The following is a 19336-nucleotide window of genomic DNA, read 5'->3' as shown; positions in this document are numbered from 1 at the left end:
GGAGGAGTGAAAGAGCCCTTATGTGGATGCCATTCTCCTGTGTCATCAGGATGTGGGCTGAATACATGGTGTTTCTGCAGAGCCATGCTCACATTTCAGCTTCTTCCAGGCCATTTGCAGGGCTTGTGTTTTCTCTCCTGCTTGAGTTGCATCTTTGGCACTACAGGAACAAGCACATCTCTTAAGCAGCTGAGGATTCATGCTGGGTCTGCTGTCTTTTTTGCAGGCTCCATAAATGCAAGCTATGCTACAAGCAGCTGAAAAACATCAGCAACATTGTCAAGAACAAGTCTGGGCTCAGTGGCCGCCATGGTAGTGCCTTTCGGGAACTGCATCTCCTCATGGCTGTCCTGGAGTGACAGCCACCACCTCCTCATGTGCAAACACAGGTGGCCAAGCTCCCCTCTGCTCTTGGTGTGGCTGGATTTCACCTCTCTCCATGTGTCCATCTTCCCCCAACAGCACGGTAGGGAAGTGGAATCTCGCTGGCTGGTTGCCTGCCCAGCCCCAGTGCCTTACGGGCTGGATGGAGGACCTGAGTGGAGAGATGCCTGTGCTGTGTGAGGGGACCTGGCTGATAGAGGGCCCTGCAAAGCCTCTGTAGGGAAGCAGCTTCATTTCAGCTCTTCATCTCAGCATCAGGCTCTCTGCTGCTCTGTCTCTGTGTGCTGGCCTTTCCCTGACGGGAGTGCTCCAAACCTGCTGTCACCCCTGCTTCACCCGTGTGTGCTGCTGGTTCTTGTTGCTTGGCTCTGTGGGCTGGGGCCAGCTGGCCCTGCTGTCTTTGTGCAGTGTGCTGAGGATTGCAGCGTCCACCCCACAAAAGCCTGCTGTGGGGTAGAGTGCCCTTTCCCTGCAGAAGGGACTACTTCAACTGCTGTATGGGCCCTTTGGCTTGCTGCTTCAAACATGAGCCAGGACACTGTGCTACTGTGCCTGGTGTAGTTTCAAGGACCTGTATTGAGAGGAGGCTGTCTCTTTGCTTAAAAATCCCTGCTGGCACCCTGGGCCACAGAAGATTAATATCTTCAGACTGTTGCTGGGAACTGAGGTCTACCTGGATCTGTTAAAATATGTGACTTAAACAGGACTTGTTGTATGTGTTTGCCTTTGGGGGTATGTGGGAGGGTGGAGGAGCAGAGGGACATGGACTAATGTCTTCCTACATCCACTGGACCACTCTAAAGAGGTTTGGGTTTTTTTTTTCCCCAATAAATGTCTGTCAGAACCTTTCTGTCCTCTTTTTTCTTTCCTGTGGGGAAAGAGGTTCCTGTTGGTGCTTCCCCTGCTCTGCCCAGCCTGTCTCCCATTTTATACACTGGAGCCTGTTCTCTGGGAAACTGTAACTTATAATGAATTTTATTAAAAGATTTGTAACTTTTTTTAAAAGTTGTGTTAAATGCTTGAATCTCTTGAAGTACTGTTCACCTAGGCACAGCTCCTAGCTTGGAGCGTCCAGTGAAAGCAGGGCTCTGTTCCCTGTGTGTCCCACAGAGAAGCTGGCTGTTCTCACCCTTCCTGCTGGGAGGCTGTGGTAAGGGGATGTGGTGAGCAAGTTGGAGAGATGGTGAGCAAGTCAGAGAAACTGCACTTGCCAGGTGGCTTGCTGAAACCCTGGGGGAGGTTTCACCCTGATGGGTAGTTCCCAGCCCAAAGAGCAATGTCATTATTTGTGGCTTGTCCTTTCCCTGGTCTGATGCTGATCTCTTCTTCCCCCACCTGATGTAGTGGCACACAGGTGTGCAGTGCTTTGTCTACGTGATTTTCTGTGAGCTCTTGAGCCAGGTGCTGCTGTTTGGGAATGTAGGAGACTGTAGGGCCAGGAGGAAATCTAAAGCCACTCCCTACCTCCCTGATACTTCATCCAAACAGGGTCATGTTTTAGGAACAAAGGGGAGTGTCCTGCTCTGCTCCATGGCTCTGGAGGAGGTGCCTCTGATGGTGGCTCACATAGGAAGAGGCCCTGGCAATGTGCCATTGCAGGACAGCATGATCAGGGCTGAGGATACTGCCTGCTTCGAGCACCAGGGAACTCATGGTGCATGTCCTGCCTGCACTGCAGCCACTTGCTGCCTCACCTGGGGCCTCTCTGGTGATAATGTTGTGCCTGGACCTGACTGAGGTGTGAAAAGGCTCTGCCTGTGTCCAGCCCCGAACAGCCCACAGCTGGGAGAAGCATGAGATGGAGCAAGACACTACAGTGCTGAGGCTTACTTATGGTTTAACAACTCAATCCCCTGCTAATTAAGGGATGCCCATAGCTGCGATCTGGGGGCCTGCCCTGCCCGGCTTGCCCACAGACAGCTGCAAGAGGAGAGATTTAATGGGCTTTTCCAGCCCTGGGGGAGACAATGTGCAAGTGGTGCAGGAGGGAGCACCTGCCCTGAGCGGGGCTCAAACCTGCTGCAGGGAAATAACAGCAGTGCAGGAGGACTGGCTTTAACAGTTTATTTAAAATAAGTTTTTTTACAAAACAGGATTTTTTTAATTATTAAAATACGTAGAAACATCTAATCTTACAAAAGGCTAAATTTATTTTTCCCCTTTTTTTTTTTTCTTAAATAGAATATGCTGTGGAAGAGTGAGAGGGCTGCGGTGGGAAGGAGCAATCAGTGCATCCAATTGGTTATTTGCAGCAGGAGGAAGTGTACCCACAGGTGGGTGCTCAGAGGTGCAGGGGGGAGTGCTGTCTCCTCCGACCCCCTGCCAGCCACTGTCCCAACACATAAGCCAACAGGTGTTTGGGCTGCAGGTTTGGTTTTTTTGTTTGTTTTCCATTCCAAGACCATGTAAACAGGGTATAAATATTTCAAACACTTTATCTTGACCACACTGTGATATCTCTTGACAAGACAACTGGTAAATAACTTTAGAATAGCTTCATTTGATACTGCTAAATCCACCGTGGTGCTGTGTAAAACAGGCGGCACCGCAACCACTCTCCCTCTGTGCTGGGGTGGCCAGCGTGGGGCCCTGGCAGCACTGGCACCATGATGAAACAGCAGCTTGGCTCATGCACGGCACCGGGATGCCTTTATGCAACAACAGGGCTTGAGAAACCTACGGGAAAAGGAGCTGCTGGGATTTTTTCTAGCTTAAAATGGAGGAAGTGCTGCTCCAAAAGACATAGGGCAGCTGCCTGGATGCAATCTTGGGGGAGCTGGGGCCAGGCTGCTCCCGTGGGAGTAGCAGAGACAGGTCCACGGTCTCTCTTGGCTCCACCCCCCCCTCCAGCCAGGTACCTCTACTGTTGTAAAAACAAAGCTGGAGAGACAGAGGGAGCACCTAGCAGCTCCCCGCGCTGGCTAAAAACATCCGTCCAGCAAAAATAAAAAGTCACAGAGCTGAGTGTCTGACGGGGCAGATCCCTGCCCAGCACCACTGTCCCCCACCCTGAGATGGGGGTCTGGCTGCTGGGAGACCCCGGCCCCATGCTGCTCATGGTGAGAGGTGCTGTCACCCTCTGGTCACGGGTCCTGGTGGGAGAGGGAATGGCACCGAAGCCTTTGTGTCTTCCAGCAGTCAGCTCTCTGTAGCACCGTGAGGGGCTGCGTCCTGCAATGGGTTTGGTGCCAGAGCTGGCACTTGTCACATGGGGACTGCCCTCAGCTTCCCTGCAGGGGGAGACATGTGTGGGTCACACTGGGCAGGGGGCATGGCCATCACTGCTTCAGCTGCATCCAGTGGCATTTCAGCAGGTGCTGTGTTGAGCTGGCACTGCAAGCATCCCCATGAGCATCCTCTTTAGCAGCACAGCCTGGCACCCCTGCCCAGGAAGCAGGGCCAAAGCAGACCCCTCCACCGGCTCCCGGCTGCAGACACTCACCTGGCAGCCATGGCTGCCCCTAATTCAGGCTGAAATCGAAAGGGAGAGAGGTTCAGCCTGGGGGCACAGCTGCTGCCCTGCAGCATCACTCCCCCTGTGCACCCCAAGCTGACCACAGCGGCTTTGCACTAGGGTGCTCTTGGGGAAGTGCTAACCAGGCTCCTGATGGCTAATTAGCCATTAGCTAATGAGCTGATTACAAATCAGCTAGCTCCCCCATGCAGGCTTTGCCTGCCAGCATCTGGCTGGCACGAGGCTGGTGGCAGGAGCCTCCTCTGAGGTAGAGACCCCAGCCGGGCACCTGGGGTGTGGAGTAGGGCTGCAGTGCCCCACCACCCACCTGAGGTCTGGAGCTTCCTGCGGATGGAGGCGGCGCGGCCAGAGAGCTGCCCCGGGCTGGCGGATGTGTGGCCCCGGCCAGAGGGTGCTGCGGTCCCCGGCGAGTCACCCTGGGGGGAGATGGGGCACAGCCCCAGGGTGAGGCCACACCAGTCCCCAGAGGGAAGGGACAGGGACAGGCTCGTGGGCGGATCGTGCCTCCCTGGGTTGCAGTGTCCAAATATGCTCTGGGGGTACCACAGGGCTGCTGCAAAACAGGGCTTGGAAGAGCCAAGGTGTCAGCATTGGTGGGATGCCGCTGCTTGGGGACAGCCTGCACCCCACTGGGTGATGCTCCCCAACGGCGGCAGCTCCAGGGGGACACCCAACAGCAAACAGCCCTGGGGACCATGTGTGGGGGCAAAACAGGGGACCCCCCTGGGGTGAGGGGGAAGAGGAAGGGCACCAGTGGCCCCTCAGTTACCTCCAGCTGCTCCTGGCTGGGCCAGGAGGCCAGCTCAGCCTTCCGGGAAACAGGACCCAGCTCCACGGAGCGAACCCTCTCAGCAAACTTCAGGGAGCACAGTGTCTCGCTGGTGTTTTTCTCAGCAGGGGAGACCTGTGGTCAGGTAGGAGAGGGCAGAAAGTCACCCTGCTGGCTGCATGCACACCCCCAGGGCTCCCCCCGCCCCAGCAAACATGCTGGTGCCAGGCCGGTGAGATGCTATTATTAACCTGCCACTCCCAGGATAGCCCCATCCATCCGCACCCGGGCCAGTGTCTGAGCCAGCCGGATCCCCCGTCACTAACTGCCTCGGCACAAGAACAGCTGGGAAAAGCTGCAACAAGTGGCAGGGGCTTGGGCACCCCCCCCGAGGGGACTCGGTGCAGGCACAGGCAGTGGGGGGGGGTGGGGTGTGTCACAGAGCAGGGATGGAAGAGCTGCCAGAGGATAAGATCGTCCCAGCAAGAGAGAGGATGGGAAGATGCCAACATGCAAGGACATAGCGCCCATAGGGATGGCATCCATGATGCAGGGAGGGGAGGATCACAGACCTCCGAGTTCATCCCCCATCCCTCATCCTCGTCTGGGGCACACAGATGGGGACAGAGCTGCCCCTGGCACTGCGGTTGCAGACCAGATGATGTCCCCACATGCAAGCCCAGCCCCCTGGTCCCAGCCCAGCTCCTGCCTCCAGCATCCCCCTGCTGCCTGCCCCAGCACCAGAGTGTGCAGGGACCAAACCCATCCCAAAAACCACATGACTGGCCACAGGGATGCTGACAGGCACCAGGTGCTCAGCCCCTACCTGCACCATCATGAGGGTCTTGCTGTCACCACTGAGTGAGTCCTGCAGCAGGTAGGTCAGCTTGGAGTTGCGGAAGGGCACGTGGCCCTGCCGAGAGCGCAGGGCGTAAATGACGTCACCCAGTGCCGACAGGGACTTGTTGATGTGTTGCGCCTCGCGGAGCCGTCTGCCCTCCGCGCCCGACCGCCCGACCCGCTCCGATCCTGCCAGGTCCACCAGGTTCAGCTTCCCTGGGGACATACAGCCAAATTCCCCCGGTTGGCATCAGTGCCCAGCCCTGCACACCCTGGGCATGCCGCCGCCCAGATGACCTGGTGAGGGGCTTGCCATGTGATACCCACCTGTGGTGCGGAGCCCTGTGCTGCGGTCAAGGCCACGGACGGTGACGATGAGGAGGGCGTGGGAGCGGGAGCTGTGCTCATTCAGGTTGGTGCACTCTGTCGCCCGGTTGACATGGCCAATCTCAAAGACCTGGGGGAGCCCGGGCAGGTGGGGGGGTGAGGCCAGCATGCCCCCAACCCACCACAAACCCCACATGATCCGGGGACCCCCGGGGATGTCACCCAAGTGACAGTCCCCCACGAGGTGCCTGGTCCATCAGGGTGATGGCCACTGTCAAGTCTCAGCCTGGGTGACGCACTGAAGGCAGAGGGTGACAGGCAGGGCACTGCGGTGACAGCTGGCACCCTGCTAATCCCCTGGAAGCCACTCAGACCCCATGCTTTTATTTTTAACCTCCTGCGGCTCACCCCATGGGACAGTGACCGTCACATCGCACCTGGGGACCTGTTTTGGTCTCTGTCTTCTGAGCTTCTTCAGCAATACTCCCGAATCCAGGGGTCATGCATCAGAGACCCCTCCCTAATTCATTGCGCCCCCAGTGCTACCCTCCTGCTCCTGCCGCCCCCCATCTCCTCGCACCTTGTTGATGTCCTCCACGCTCTGCACCCTGAACTCGGTCAGCCCGGGCACGTAGAGCTGCCCGCTGCCGTCGGGGCACAGCTTGATCTCCAGCTTCTCCTGTGGCTCCTTCCCCAGCAAGTCCCTGGGCAAAGGGGTACCCGTCACCATCCCACCCAACAGGGAGATGACGGGCGCCAGCTCCCCTCTGGCACGGCATCACTGCTGTGGCTCAGGGCTGCGTGCCAAGGCTGCCAGAGCAGCCCTCTCCTCCTGGGGATGCTGCATATCCTTTGTATAGACCTCAGCTCTCTGTCTCCCGCCGGATCCCCACATGCTCACTCCCACCCAACCCGGACCACGGTCCCACCCCTGCTCTTTATTGCCATTCCCAGCCCCCATTTATCCATGTGCCCAGTCTCCTCCTGGCCGCTCCTGCCTGTGGCTGGGCAGGGGAGGAAAATATTTTTCATGCTCTCAGCTCCCAGTTAGTAATTTCTAAATATAACGTCCAGGGAGGCAGGGGCAGGGAGGAGAGGGGAGACACCCTGGCCGCTGCATCAGGGCTGAGGGAGCGGGATCGATGGCAGGGCTGGGAGCCTGTGTAAGTAACAGAACTCAAGGGACAGTGCTTTGAAAGGGCAGCATGCACCGAAAAAAAATTTAAAATAAATCCTTGCATGGACAAATCCAGCACCCAAGGCCCTGGAAGCAAGATGTGTGGCCAAGGCAGGAGGAGAGCTGCGTGGGGTGATGCTCACTGATGCTGGCTCCCCAGCAGTTCTGCTCACCCCACCAGAAAGCTTTTCCCCCCTTCCTGTACCTGAGCGCCTCATTGTAAATCTCGGCAGCACTGACGCTGATGGCGTAGTCCCAGTCGGCCACCTTGCCCTGCACCTCCGAGAAGAGAAGCTGCAGGGCTCGCTGGTTGATCCCTGGGTTTGCTGCTGTTCCCTGATGGATTAGGGTGAGAAGGGGGGGGGAACACTCTCTTGCATTTTATTCTGCATTTTTTTCTGAGCAGGAGCAAAGTCCCAGGTGTGTCACAGAGGGCTGCACAAACCCCTTGGCAGCAGCAGTGACCATCACTGGTGCATCCCAGGTCTGAGCTGGCCACCAGCCTGGTTTACGGACGGTGCCAAGACTGGGCACCACGGCATGGGAAGCCAAGGAAGAAGAGGGAAGGAAAGCCAGGCAAATTCACCTCCATCGTGTAGGTCTTTCCTGCCCCTGTCTGCCCATAGGCAAAGATGCAGACGTTGTAGCCGTCGATGCAGGAGGTGACCAGGGCTTGAACCTCCTGAAACACCTGGGAGGGACCAGGGAGCGTCAGGAGAAGTTGGCTGTGTGTCCCCCCCTCACGCCAGCAGCGCTTCCGTCCCAGTGGGGGGAGCAGCACCCACCTCCTCCTGGGCTGCTTGCGGGGGGAAGACCTTATCCAGCTCGAAGGACACCTGCTTCCCTTTGTGCAGGAGGTGCAGGACGGCATCATCATCGGCATCGAAGGTCACCACATTGGCTGCCTCTGGGCCCTCACCATCTTCCTTTGTGATGGGGCGGACTCGCCCGAAAACACGGATGTTTCCTTGGGCAGGGAGGGGGATGCAGAGATGGTGTCAGCCATGGTGCATCCTGCTGTTACCCCCAGTCACTGTCAAACACCGGGCGGACTAAACGCTGTACCCCGCTGCTGACCGAAGCATCCCATCACTGACCTCAACATCTTATGGGGATGTGAAGCACCCAAGCCATGATGCTGGGGTGCAGTGGGGTGATGCTCCCCTGTCTGTCCTGGCCCCCCTCAGGGACACTCTCCTGTGATGGGACCTGTCACCCCCCCGCACACCTTTCAGCCGCACCAGCTCGTTGTGACACTTCTTGCGGAGCTGTAGCTCCCGCCGGTACTTGCGCAGCAGCTCCCGGTTGGTGCTGTGCACATCCTCGATGGCCTGGTCGATCTGGGGGGGGTGGAGAGCAGCAGCTCAGTGACGCCCCCAGCATCCCCACCCCACATGGGGAAGAGCTGGGGTGGTGGTCCCAGGGGGCTCACCTCGGCCCTGGTGCTCCGCAGTGCCTCCTGGAGGAGCAGGGGGAAGTCGCGCACCTGACGCTTCAGGCTGTTGTAGTCGTGGGTGAGGGTACGCAGCGCCGGCTGCAGCGTCAGCAGGTTGGTCCGGACACCTGCAGGCACAAGATGGGGTGAGGGCCAGGTGGCACAAGCCCCCAACACCAGCTGGGTGACCCTGCGAGCCCCCGCCACCTCCTCACCCGCCAGGTTTTCATGCACTGCCTTCATCTCCACTTGGGCACGGGAAAACGCCTCTTCGATGGCGCGGTTCTTCTCCTCCTCCATGGCCTGCACCTCCTCCAGCATCTGCCCGTGGGCTCGCTCCAGCTCAGCCTCGTACATCATGATCTGGGAGAGGAGTGGGGGGGGTAACGCTGAGCCCGTGACCACCTGCTGCCACACTGCATCACCCGGCGAGCGCCATGCAGGCAGGAACCGTGGTGGAGTCGGGCGGGGTGATTTCTGATTTACACCCATTGCACTCAGACCTGAGCTTGGAGCTGAGCCACCGTCTTGTGGGAGCTCTGCAGCTGCTGCTCCATCTCCTTCAGCACCTGCCTCTGCATCCCCACCTGCTCCTGCAGGTACTGGTTTCGGGACTGGCTCTCGCACAGGGCTTGCTTCACCTTGGCTGACTCCACCTCCACTGTCTTGATGATGTACTGGGAGGAAAAGCACCCAGAGATGGGGTGTACTGGGGAAGCAGCACCCGAGGGGCCCAGGATGGAGCCAGCATTGGCCCGGGGGGGCTAATTTATGAAATCATGGTGCTGCGCTGATGTGCTCAGGGCAGAGGGATGGGTGGCACTTGCAGGGAACCCACTGGGCACCATTAGGCACCTAGACCAGCTCTCCTTGCCCGGCTAGGAGAGATGGAGAGCCCCGTGGTGCTCACCTTTATCTGCTGGGGCTGGGACTTGAGGCTGGCGATGGTCTCCTGGCTGTCCCGCAGCCGCCGGCTGAGCCGCTCCTCCTCCTCGGCTCTCTCGGCCAGGGAGTCCTTGAGCCGCAGCTCCACCTCGGCCAAGCGGTTTGTCTTCTGCTGCACCTCCAGGTCCAGCTCCACCAGCTTGGCCCGTGTCTCCTCTGCCTCCTGCTGCATCTGGGACAGTCGCTCCTGCAGCCCAGCATTCTCCTGGCCCCAAAACAGCACAGCCGAGGCCACATCACCCATGGGTGCCCACCACCCTGTCACCACCACTGCCACCATCGCTGACTCACCTGGAGGTGGGTGCAGTCCTGGCATGGCACCTGCTGCTGCCGCCGCAGCTCCTGCAGCTCCCCCTCGCATGCCTTCATCTCCTGCCGCAAGCGCTCGTTCTCGGCCACCAGCAGGTCCCGGTGCTTCTCCACATCCGTGCCACCCTGCCGATGGGAGAGGACAGAAGCCTGATGCACCCCAAGGACCCCCAGCCTGCTGTCCCCAGGGGAGCTCCAGCCCCCAGAAGGGCTTTCGCTTCCCCGCCCAGGGCGATGGTGCCAGGGAGCCTTTGCCTGCTGCACCCCAGGGCCACCAATCATGACATCGTGTTGGACACAAAAGCCCACAAACTTTCATCCCTCAATGTCTCTCTCTCGGCTTGCGGGGTCCAAACTGCAGCCCCGGGGAGGTTTTAATCCTCCCACTTGCACTTCTATGCTCTCCTCATGTTCCCCCTTCCTCCTTGGGGACCCACAGCTCCAGCATCCCTCAGGGCAAGGGTGGCTCAGCCCAACCCCAGTGGCAGCTCACCAGCTCTGAGCGCAGCCGGCCAATCTCCTGTGCCTGCTCCAGGAGCTTCGCCTTCAGAGTTTCAACCTGTTAACACAGGCAAGGTTAACCAGGAGGCATCTCAGCACCTTTTCAGAGGAGACCCCGTGGTGCCACCCCGGCCACCAAAGTCCAGTCTGGCTTGCACCTTCATTATGCCTTAATTTTCTACCTTGCTCTGAGCGCCTGATTCACATGAGCTGATTAAAACGAGTGTTAATGAAAGGCCTGCTTCGACCTTGTTCGACCATGGGTATAATTTGCCCATGTTGAGCACTAGCAGAAACCATTATTAAAAAAAAAACATAGCATCATCTTTGGAGAAGGAAAAAAACAAACGTATCCATAATTGTGTTTAAAGAGCCAGAAGTGCCTCGTCCTGCCCTTGCAACACAGCTTCGCTTTGCCTTCTCTATTTTTCTTTCTAGGAAAGTTATCTTGGGAGAAAGAGGGAGCAGGAGCTCTTCAAGAAGTCCATGTGTCTGAGGGCTGGCTCTCCAGCCACACCTATCCGGGCATCTGCCCATCTCATGGGGACCAGGCTGCCCTCCTCCCAAACCAGGCAGATTTCAGAAATCCTCGATTTTTTGGGGCAGGGGCCATCAGTTCCTGTCTCTCCTTTCCTCCCCACTTTCCTCCCCCAGTGAGGGTCCCAAAAATATATGTCTGTGTTTATTCAAGTTAACATTGGCAACGCCGCTTGCCAATATTATGGAGGTTGCCTGCCTGCCTGCTCTGTGCTTTGTCCCTGTGCCCAAAAACTGATGGCTGCTGGGCAAGCATTGCCGTCCCCCCAAAACTTACCCCAGAGAGAGCCAGACCTGGCTGTGTGCTTCACCGCTGTCCCCTAGATCCTGGCCCAGCTCCCAGTTTCCCTGTGCTGAGAAGCCGCCGCACCGCTAAACCCCTTGCCTGGATGTGGCAGGCTATTGCCCCATCCCAATAACCGGCTTTTGCTAAGCGACCGGGCCTCCATGGACCACAATTTAGGAACTGCTGATTAATAACAAATGCAGATATGCTGACATGGTGCTGTAATTAATTATGGTAAGTTATTAAGCCACGCCCTTGCAGGGATGGCAGCACAGCAGGTGAGCACCTCCTGTGTGGGCCCCGCACGCTTAGCAGGGCACAGCCAGCGGTTCCATGGGCAAGCTCCGCGCGCTTGCAGCCATGAGCTGGGGAAGGCAGCTGCTCCCTGCCAGAGTCAGGAACCCCCCTCCCTCCACAGCAGGGCTCCTCTGCTCTGGCTGGGGGGCTGAGTGTGAGCCAAGTGCACCAGCCTCATGCCTGAGTGGGAAAGTCCCACTTCCATATTCAGTAAGGTAGATTATTAAGAGATTTTTTAAAAGTATTTTTAAAACAGAGGAGGGACTGAGAAGACAGAGACACAGCTTGTTACAGGGAAGCTGCCACCCCGGCTGGCTAACACACATGCCAGAGCCTGCCCACCGCTCCCTGTGTCAGCAGTGCCCAAAAATGACGATGCATCTCCATCCCCTACCTGCTCAGGCATCTCCAGCTGCATGCTGCTCTCCAGAGGTGACAGGGACTCCTTGGCAGCCGGATCCGGCTCAAGCCATGGCCTGGCCATCCCCGAGCTTTGGAAGTTTAGGTCAGTGCTTCACTCTGGCCAGCATCAGCTGTGCTTGCTGCTGAACTGGCCAGTGCAGGGTCGGATCCTGCCGGCGCTCATGCTTGTGTCAGGCAGAGTATGCCAACCAAATGCAGGACAATTACCTCCGCCTTTTTGACACCCGTGAAACAAGCAGAACCTGACTGTAACAGCTCCACAACAGCCACATGCAAATCCCTTTACGAGCAGCTGGAACTTCAATCTCTCTGGGACAACCCAGGTCCTCACACCGAGGATGCAGCCGTACTGGCGCAGGAGATGGCTTTTGGGTGTTTCTGGTTATAGTAGCCAAAACGCTCTCCCCTTCAGCAGACAACTCTGTGCCTTCACGTTCACTTTACACCTCCTGACTCTCGAAAGTCACTAAAATGAATCTGCTGGGTCGGTCTAACGAGCTTATCCTGTGGCAGCATTCCTGTGCTGGGAGGATGGACGATTTGCTGCAGGGCTCCGACCCCGATGCCCAAGCCTCCTGGCCACATCACATCCAAGGAGCTGCACACCCTCACCTGTGTTATCGCAGTGTCACCGTAACGTCAACAGGGGGCTGCAAGCATCCCGAGGGAGGCGCAGCTGAAGCCGGTGGGACGGCCGCAGTGCTCAGCAGCACCCGGCTCCCAGATCATCCCTATGCACCCAAGCAGAGAAGATGCTCCATGATCGAGGTCCTACGCTCCTTCCAAGCGTGCCTGTCACTAACTGCAAGCCACGGAGATCCGGCCAAGCCACAGCCTGAAGCTGGAGACCCCAATGGACCCCTTGGTGTCCCCCTGTCCCCACCATACCTGGCCTTGCAGCTGGAGAGAGCAAGAGAGCTCGTCATTGTCCCGGGCAGCGAGCTTCTCCTGCAGCCCCAGCAGCTCCTCCTGCAGCTGCAGCTTCTCCTCCTGCAAATGCGCCATGGAGGCCATCACCTTTTTGATCACTGGGAAGGGCTGGGCCACTGGCAGGATGGTACGTTTCCCACCGCAGAGCCTCCCTCCTGCAGTGGGAGCAAAGATGAAGCCAGTCAGGATCCGGCCACCTCGCTGGGGAGCGGGATGCCGGCTATGGGAAGAATCCCCAGGAGCTGCAGTGGAGATGGGATGGAGGGAAGTGGAACTTGCAGAAGTTCCACAGAGAGCAGTGACATGCCAGGAGGTACATCCTGAGCATCACGGTGCTGACCATGGCCAGCCAGGCTAACAGTGGAGGTCCAGCCAGGTGAGCCCCTGTGGGGGGGTGGGAGCCAAAGGGATCTGCTGATGCCAGCAGAGCATCCCAGGCCGTAACACAGAGCACCTGCCCATGCCACTGCACTGTGACCCGGCCCCATCACACACCGAGATGCTGCTGCCTCACTCAGAAAACAACCACCTTCACCACGGTGCTCTGATTCATCTCGGCATCCTTTTTGTGAATGAGCAGGTGCCGGGGGAAAACCAGTATGTGATCATGTTATTAAAGACTGCATAATTACACACAAATATAATGGAAGCCGAATTAAAATTATATGTGTCCCCTGAATGGCTGTATGGCCTAATCCTTGTGCGGTCAGCTTTCTAACCTTCCTAGTATTATTTTCAACATTGTTTTCTTTATGCTAATAGAACCACTGGTGCTGACAGAAGCCAACCTGGCTGTACATCAAAGCCTACCAAATGAATCCGTAAATGACTTGGTAGTTCCCAAGAAGCAATGAGCTGGCCTGACTCATTCCCAATGCGGGGATGAGGCACTGCAGCGGGCGAACCAGTGACCAGGATCCCGGCTGCCTGGTGCCCTTCCCTGACTGCCATAGATTTCATCCACTGCCACCAGAAACCTGAAGGTTTTAAAGGCAGGAGGTGATGCTGGGAATTGCTTCACTGCCTGTGGGCAGATGCTGCCTGCTTTATGGGAAATGTCCTGAATACAAGAAGCAAGACTTTTTTTGTCTGTGAATCCGACTTTCTACCTTTAAAAGGAGTTAAAGAGCCAGCAGAGTGGGCAAAAAATTAAATGCTGGGACCAAACCATGGCTCTGCTGTTGACTGCGTGCCATGGGACTTATCCGGCAATATCTGCAGAAGTGATCACTGGATTTTGTCTTCCTGCTTTGGGCTGGATACCCTGAAACAGCGCCGACGGTGCTGGCTTTTCTTTCTTTCTGTGCCAAAAGCTCAGCCCAGCTCAGGCAGGGGACCGTGAGGTTCCCTTTAAACCCAACACACACAAAACCCACCCCAAAACTCCTAAAGTTAACAGGAATGCCAGCTCTCGCCCCTTGGGGAGCGTGCAGAGATAAGACAAGATTACAGGAGGCACCAGGGCTCCTGTGGAAACACCGCATGTCTGCACGCATCATCCACGCTAATCCCAGGCTGGGACCAAAAGCAGAGCCGGGTTCAAAGCCACAACACCCGCCTGCAAGTCAAACTGCCGGGCAGGGGTGATCCCGCTCAGATACCACGCACCTCCTTGCTCCAACACCTTCCTCCTGCAAGAGCATCCTTGGGAGAGGAGGTGCCAGCCAGACCTGTGTTACATCTACCACCGGGCAGACGCGCTGGTGATGACACGGGGTCTGAGCATGGCAGGTGCAGCATGCTGACCCTCCTGTTTTCCAAAATGCTTTGAAACCTGTTTGGAAAGGCAGCCATTTCCATGGCTCTGCTCCATTACCATTGCCACACAGACTTCCTTCCTCCTGCATCCCTGCCCCATCCCACCAGCCACCCCGCACCAGGAGTTGCTCAGGGATGCAGCTGGGGACCAGGCTGGGAGCAGCTCCCAGGATGCTCTCTGACAAGCCTGGACAATTTGGTACTGACGGAGAAAGAGGGGAAACCACGGGGATTCACCTGCTCCGGTGCAGCCATGCAGACTGCAAGCGTTGCCACAAACATTACGTTTTCCTTAAGAGGGAGGAAAGAGAGGTGGGTTTGCTGGTGCTCACCTGCTCTGTTCACCCAGTTAAATAATTCATCAGTCGCCTGGTGTCACACTACAGCTGGCTGGTGTTTGATCTCTACCAAGACCCAATCCCCCCCCAGTGAGTGCAGCCACATGTCTATGTGCACCCCGAAAGAGGAGAGGTGCCCCCAGTACCCCCTGGCAGGTAACGGCCACTCGTCCCATCATAGCCCTCCTCCCGAGCGCCTGCTGCTGCATCCTGGCTTCCCCCTTACCTGCTTTCTCCAGGTTCATGGTGGAGGCTGCCTGCACCAGTGTGGCAGCTGCTGGCTCATGGGGGGATGCCGGCGGCTCCTCCGTGGCTGGTGTTGGGGCCCAGAGCTCGCCCACCGTTTCCTGCAGGGCCTGTGTCCACGAGAAGAAACAGGACAGAGAGCTGAGATGCAGCGACGACATACATCGTGGTGGACACAGTGCTGGCAGCCAGCATTTCACCGGGCTGGCCAGGAAGAGCGAGTGAGGAAGAGGTCACAGACGACAGGACAGCAGGACCTGGGGAAACCCTCCCTCCAAGGGATTTCAGTGTTGGGAAGCTGCCGTGATGAATTTATAGTGTTGCTTTTAGTTCTCCCCATACATAACTCCTTCCCTCAGCTTGGTCATGCAGTTATACTGAATATCACATATTTTTCTCTTTATGGCCTTAAAAAAAAAAGACCCTGGCTTGCAGGCAGGGTTGAATGTGAAGTTGCTCACTGGTAGTCGTGGCTCAGGTGATACCATGCCCCGTGGGATGGAGCACAGCTCCGAAAAAAACAGAGAAGAAATCTGGAAGGAGAGAAAGGAATATAGAGAAGGTCCCAAATTTCTGTATCCATGTATCTATCACTGGCTTGCAGGGAAAAAAAATAAATCTGTTGTAAAAAAAAACACTACAGCATGGATGCTTTCGGAAAGCTGAGCTGCCGATCAACCGAGCTCGCAGAATTGCTCCCTGCCCTGCTCAAAAGTGCCTTTTCTTACTTATCTCTATCTTATCTCAGAGCCCATGGCATTGCCCTGCAGGCCAGTGATGCCAGGGAAACCCGTCTCATCCCAGGAGAGGGGTGAATACTCGGTACATGCCAAATATTTCTGAGAGTAATTTGGAAGGAGGCGGCAGCAGCATCCTCCTGGAGAAGCTGCGTGTCTACAGTGCCTCTACATTTGAGACTCCTGGAGGGTTTTGCTGGAGGGAATTCACCAAGGCTGGTGTGAGATAAGAAGGTGTTTTCCTTCTTTTCAAAGAAGGGGAATTTAAATTATTTGCCCAAAGCCCGGAATGAACTGGTGGCAGCAACACCGGTACATGGCGTCCTGACACTGTCCCTGGCCACAGTAGCCTTCCTCCTCCTCCATCCTGCTGGCAAACACCATCTCACAGCGCTGCATTTTCTTATCACCCTTCTGCCTTGAGCTCTCCTGCCTACATGACCCAGAAGTGAGCCAGAAAATGTTATTCTGGGCTGTTCCCTGGCATTTTTTGATGCCTTCCAACTTTCTGGAGATGGCAGGAGCTCTGCTCAAGGTATGCGGCGCCAGGGTCAAGGAGAAAACCTGCTACAGTGATGGGGGGGACCAGCCAGCTCCCACTGAGGGATGGCCCAGCAGAGTGCAGGGTATGCTTCCCACCACCCCAAAAACACCCTCCCCAACCGAGCTGTGGCCAGATCAGCGCTCCTCACCTGGAGAGCCAGGTAGAGCTTGTGGGGGTTTGCAGTGTCCGGACAGCTCACACTGATGATTTTATGGTGAGCCAGTGCAGGCTGCAGAAGAGCCTGGGGAGAGGTGTCCACTCTCCTCCCAGTGATGAGCGTGTCCTGCCCACGGCCTGAGACAGAGTGAAAAGCATCACTGTATCAACCTGAGAGCCCAGGATGGACACAGCCTTTGGTCTCGCTCAGCAAACCCACCTCCTCCTCCCCCCTGCTGCTGCCACCACACCAGTGCAGCGGAGACAGTGCATGAGTTTTATTAAAAATGTTAATTACGTTAATTAGAAAAGTTATCCCTTCGGGGGCAGAGACTGGTTGCCAACAACTAGCAATGAGAATTCAGGGTGTAGCATCTGCCTGTCCTCTGCAGGACCAGATCTGTCCCCCCAGTGGGGACATTCCAACCCTGCCCCTTGCCAAGCCACTCCGCTTCCTGTGATCCTATATTGGAAAAGCTGCCAAAGCCAGCTTGCATCACCAAAACCAGACGGACAGACTGTGCCAGTGTCACCTCCCTCCACTGCCCTCAAATACTTCCTTTATTTGTCACGCAGCCAAAGCCGAAAGCAGACAGGGCAGCAGTTTCCTGCCCTTCTGAGCTGCACAGAAGGAAAACAGCATCTTGAGGAGCTTTTTCCCACGGCTGCATCCTCCTCTGCCACAGGAAAAGCGGCTGGCAAGGGCTATGTCCCAATGGGACCTGCTTGGGGACTCTGGGCCCCCTTCCCATTTGCCTGCCACAAGCGCAGCCACCACCACGGGCAGCCAAATGGCTTCTCTGGCAGGCAGGAAAAAAATCAACAACCCACAAATAAAACCCCACTAATGCAGTTTTTTCCCTAAAATCATCTGGAGGTGCTTGGGACAGAGGCAGAAGCAGCATCTGGAGGGAGATGTGCCCCGATGAAGTCAGTCCATCATTCTGGACTTCCTCCCAGCCTGTAATTAGCCATAAAATTTCACGCACGCCATCAAAATCGAGCATTTCCAAAGTGCTGGCAAATGCCCAGATAAAAGGTGATGAGTTCCCCATCCTGGCATTGGCAGCAGCAGGCACTGGGCAGAGGAAGCTTTGAAAAACACCATTTTTGGAGGCTTTGGTGCCAACCAGCGTTTGGCTGGGCTGGCCCAAATGCCAGTGAAGAAGCAGTGCCCAGATAAGCGACTGCCAGCACCTAAGGATGGCAAACACCGAAGCCAACAGTAAACAAAGCCCAAATAGGGGGGGTTCAGCCTCCCCCTTTGCCGAAACCTATCCAGCACCACCAGCGAGAGAGGTGGGAAGGGCTGTTTCCTGACAAGCTGCTGCAGGTTGAGGCAAGCAGCCGCCTGTCCACCTGCAAAACAGCTCAGATGCTGCAGACAAAAGCCCTCAACTAAACTCACCTACAGGGTCTGTGCACCGGGAAGAGATAGGGAGCCCTTCCAAGGAGCCGAGGCCAGGGAAAAGCAAGAGCCCTGCATCTTCCCTTCCATGCGTATCGCTCTGTTTTCTTTCTTACATGTTAAATTTTACCCTTTCTCCCTAAGCTTCCCACTCGGAAGGACGAGGAGGGAGATGGAGGCAGCCCTCTCTGCCCACCCCCCTGTCTGCCTACCGCTTTGTGCCTGCTTCTAAGTCTCTGTTTCTCAAATCTCGAGCTTCATCCGGAAAGAAATGTGAAAAATGCAGGCTGGCCTGTTCCTGGCCTCTCCTTCCCCAAGAGTGAGCAAGGGCGTGAGCGCAGCAGGCTGAGCCCCAAGGGAAAAGGACAAGCCACCGTGCCGTACTCACCATCCGGGGGAAGGTCCTTCGTCCTCCAGGCGGTTCTCGTGGAGGGCACAGATCCCAGATCCCAGGTTTTGTGGGACGCTATCATGGTACGGGGGTCCCGAGCACAGCGACACCTCTGCAGCTAAGCGCAAGGAAAAACATCTCAGCCTGCCTCGGTTTCCAGCCGTGAAAGCCCAGGGGCAAACCAAGACGGCAACACCGTCCCCGACTCCGGAATCCCGCGGAAAGTTGCATCAATCCCGATTTCACTCCCGGGACCGGGGCGCTGAAAGCCCCGGGCTCCCTCCGTGCTCCCGGCGGATGTGACATAAACCATGACTGTAATTAATTTACTCATTGCTAAAGCCTTTCCAGGCTCCTCCTAACTGCGAGTTCGGGTTATTTATTTGTTAACTCCAGGACAGCGGGCAGCACAGGGCAGCACCGTCCCCGGGCCGGGAAGCCCCCGCAGCACCCCGCCTGCAGCCGGGCAGGCACCACAGCGCAGCGCCGGGAACCGGGGGTGCCTCGGCGGGGGAAGGGGGCGCGGAGCCCCGGGTGCCGCCCCGCCCGCCGCGGGCGTCCCTTGTTCTCCCAGCCGGCGGCCGCGGTGGCGCCGGCGGCCCCGGGGCGGGGCGCGGCTCCTGGCGCGGGGGCGCGGTCCCGGTCCCGATCCCATGTCCCGATCCCATGTCCCGGTCCCGGCGCGCAGGAAGCGCAGCGCAGCGCCGCCCCGCCCCGCGTCACCCCGATGCCGATGCCGGTCCCGGTGCGCAGAGGCCCGGCAACGCCCTGCCCCGCTCTGCGCCCCGCCGGTGCGAGTGCCAGTGCCGGTACAGACGCCGATCCCGATCCCTATCGCGGTGCCGGTCCCGGCGGCGCCGCCCGCTGCAGGCTAACGGGGAACCGTGCTCTCGCCGCCGCCCCAGGTGCTCCGTGCCGGGCGCCCCCCAGCCCCCTCAGACAAAGAGACCCCCGTTCCGGTCCGGTCCAGCCGGGCTCGCCCCTCTCAGTGGTGCCGGTGCCGGTGGCGCCCCCGCGGGGCCACTCACCGGGCGCGGGGCGGTGGCAGCGGCGGGGCAGCCGGCGCCGGCGCCAGCCCCGACCCCATCCCCGTCCTCGGCCCCATCGCCGTCCCCGTCCCCGC

The 19336-nt window shown here is 57.6% G+C and overlaps 2 protein-coding genes across 8 annotated transcripts in view; one reads left to right on the top strand and one right to left on the bottom strand.

The window, feature by feature from the left end:
* Positions 1 to 2821, top strand: part of KATNB1 (katanin regulatory subunit B1) — a 19635-nt gene extending 16814 nt beyond the window's left edge. For all 6 annotated transcript variants that reach the window (XM_072873616.1, XM_072873617.1, XM_072873619.1 and 3 more), the window contains one exon: positions 227 to 2821. In XM_072873616.1, the coding sequence (XP_072729717.1) occupies positions 227 to 359 (133 nt within the window). In that variant the 3' untranslated portion in view covers positions 360 to 2821. The remainder of the gene's footprint in view (positions 1 to 226) is intronic.
* On the bottom strand, positions 2789 to 19336 carry KIFC3 (kinesin family member C3). Of its 2 annotated transcripts, XM_072873609.1 has the most exons (22): positions 19242 to 19336; positions 18211 to 18331; positions 16407 to 16552; positions 14958 to 15087; positions 12594 to 12790; positions 10155 to 10220; positions 9644 to 9787; positions 9318 to 9557; positions 8911 to 9084; positions 8623 to 8770; positions 8405 to 8535; positions 8201 to 8312; positions 7758 to 7939; positions 7559 to 7663; positions 7178 to 7308; positions 6376 to 6499; positions 5796 to 5925; positions 5455 to 5684; positions 4629 to 4763; positions 4167 to 4275; positions 3827 to 3855; positions 2789 to 3614 (listed from the first exon to the last, which is right to left on the bottom strand). In XM_072873609.1, the coding sequence occupies exons 2-21, from the start codon at positions 18293 to 18295 to the stop codon at positions 3851 to 3853; spliced, it is 2724 nt and encodes a 907-aa protein (XP_072729710.1). In that variant the 5' UTR covers positions 18296 to 18331; positions 19242 to 19336; the 3' UTR covers positions 2789 to 3614; positions 3827 to 3850. The 2 variants fall into 2 exon arrangements, with proteins under 2 accessions (XP_072729710.1, XP_072729709.1); XM_072873608.1 differs by lacking the exon at positions 3827 to 3855.

Source organism: Ciconia boyciana, chromosome 9 (assembly GCF_034638445.1).
Source record: "Ciconia boyciana chromosome 9, ASM3463844v1, whole genome shotgun sequence".
NCBI lineage: Eukaryota > Metazoa > Chordata > Aves > Ciconiiformes > Ciconiidae > Ciconia > Ciconia boyciana.
Note: the sequence above shows the minus strand (reverse complement) of the source record. Positions and strands in the feature narration are given on the sequence as shown.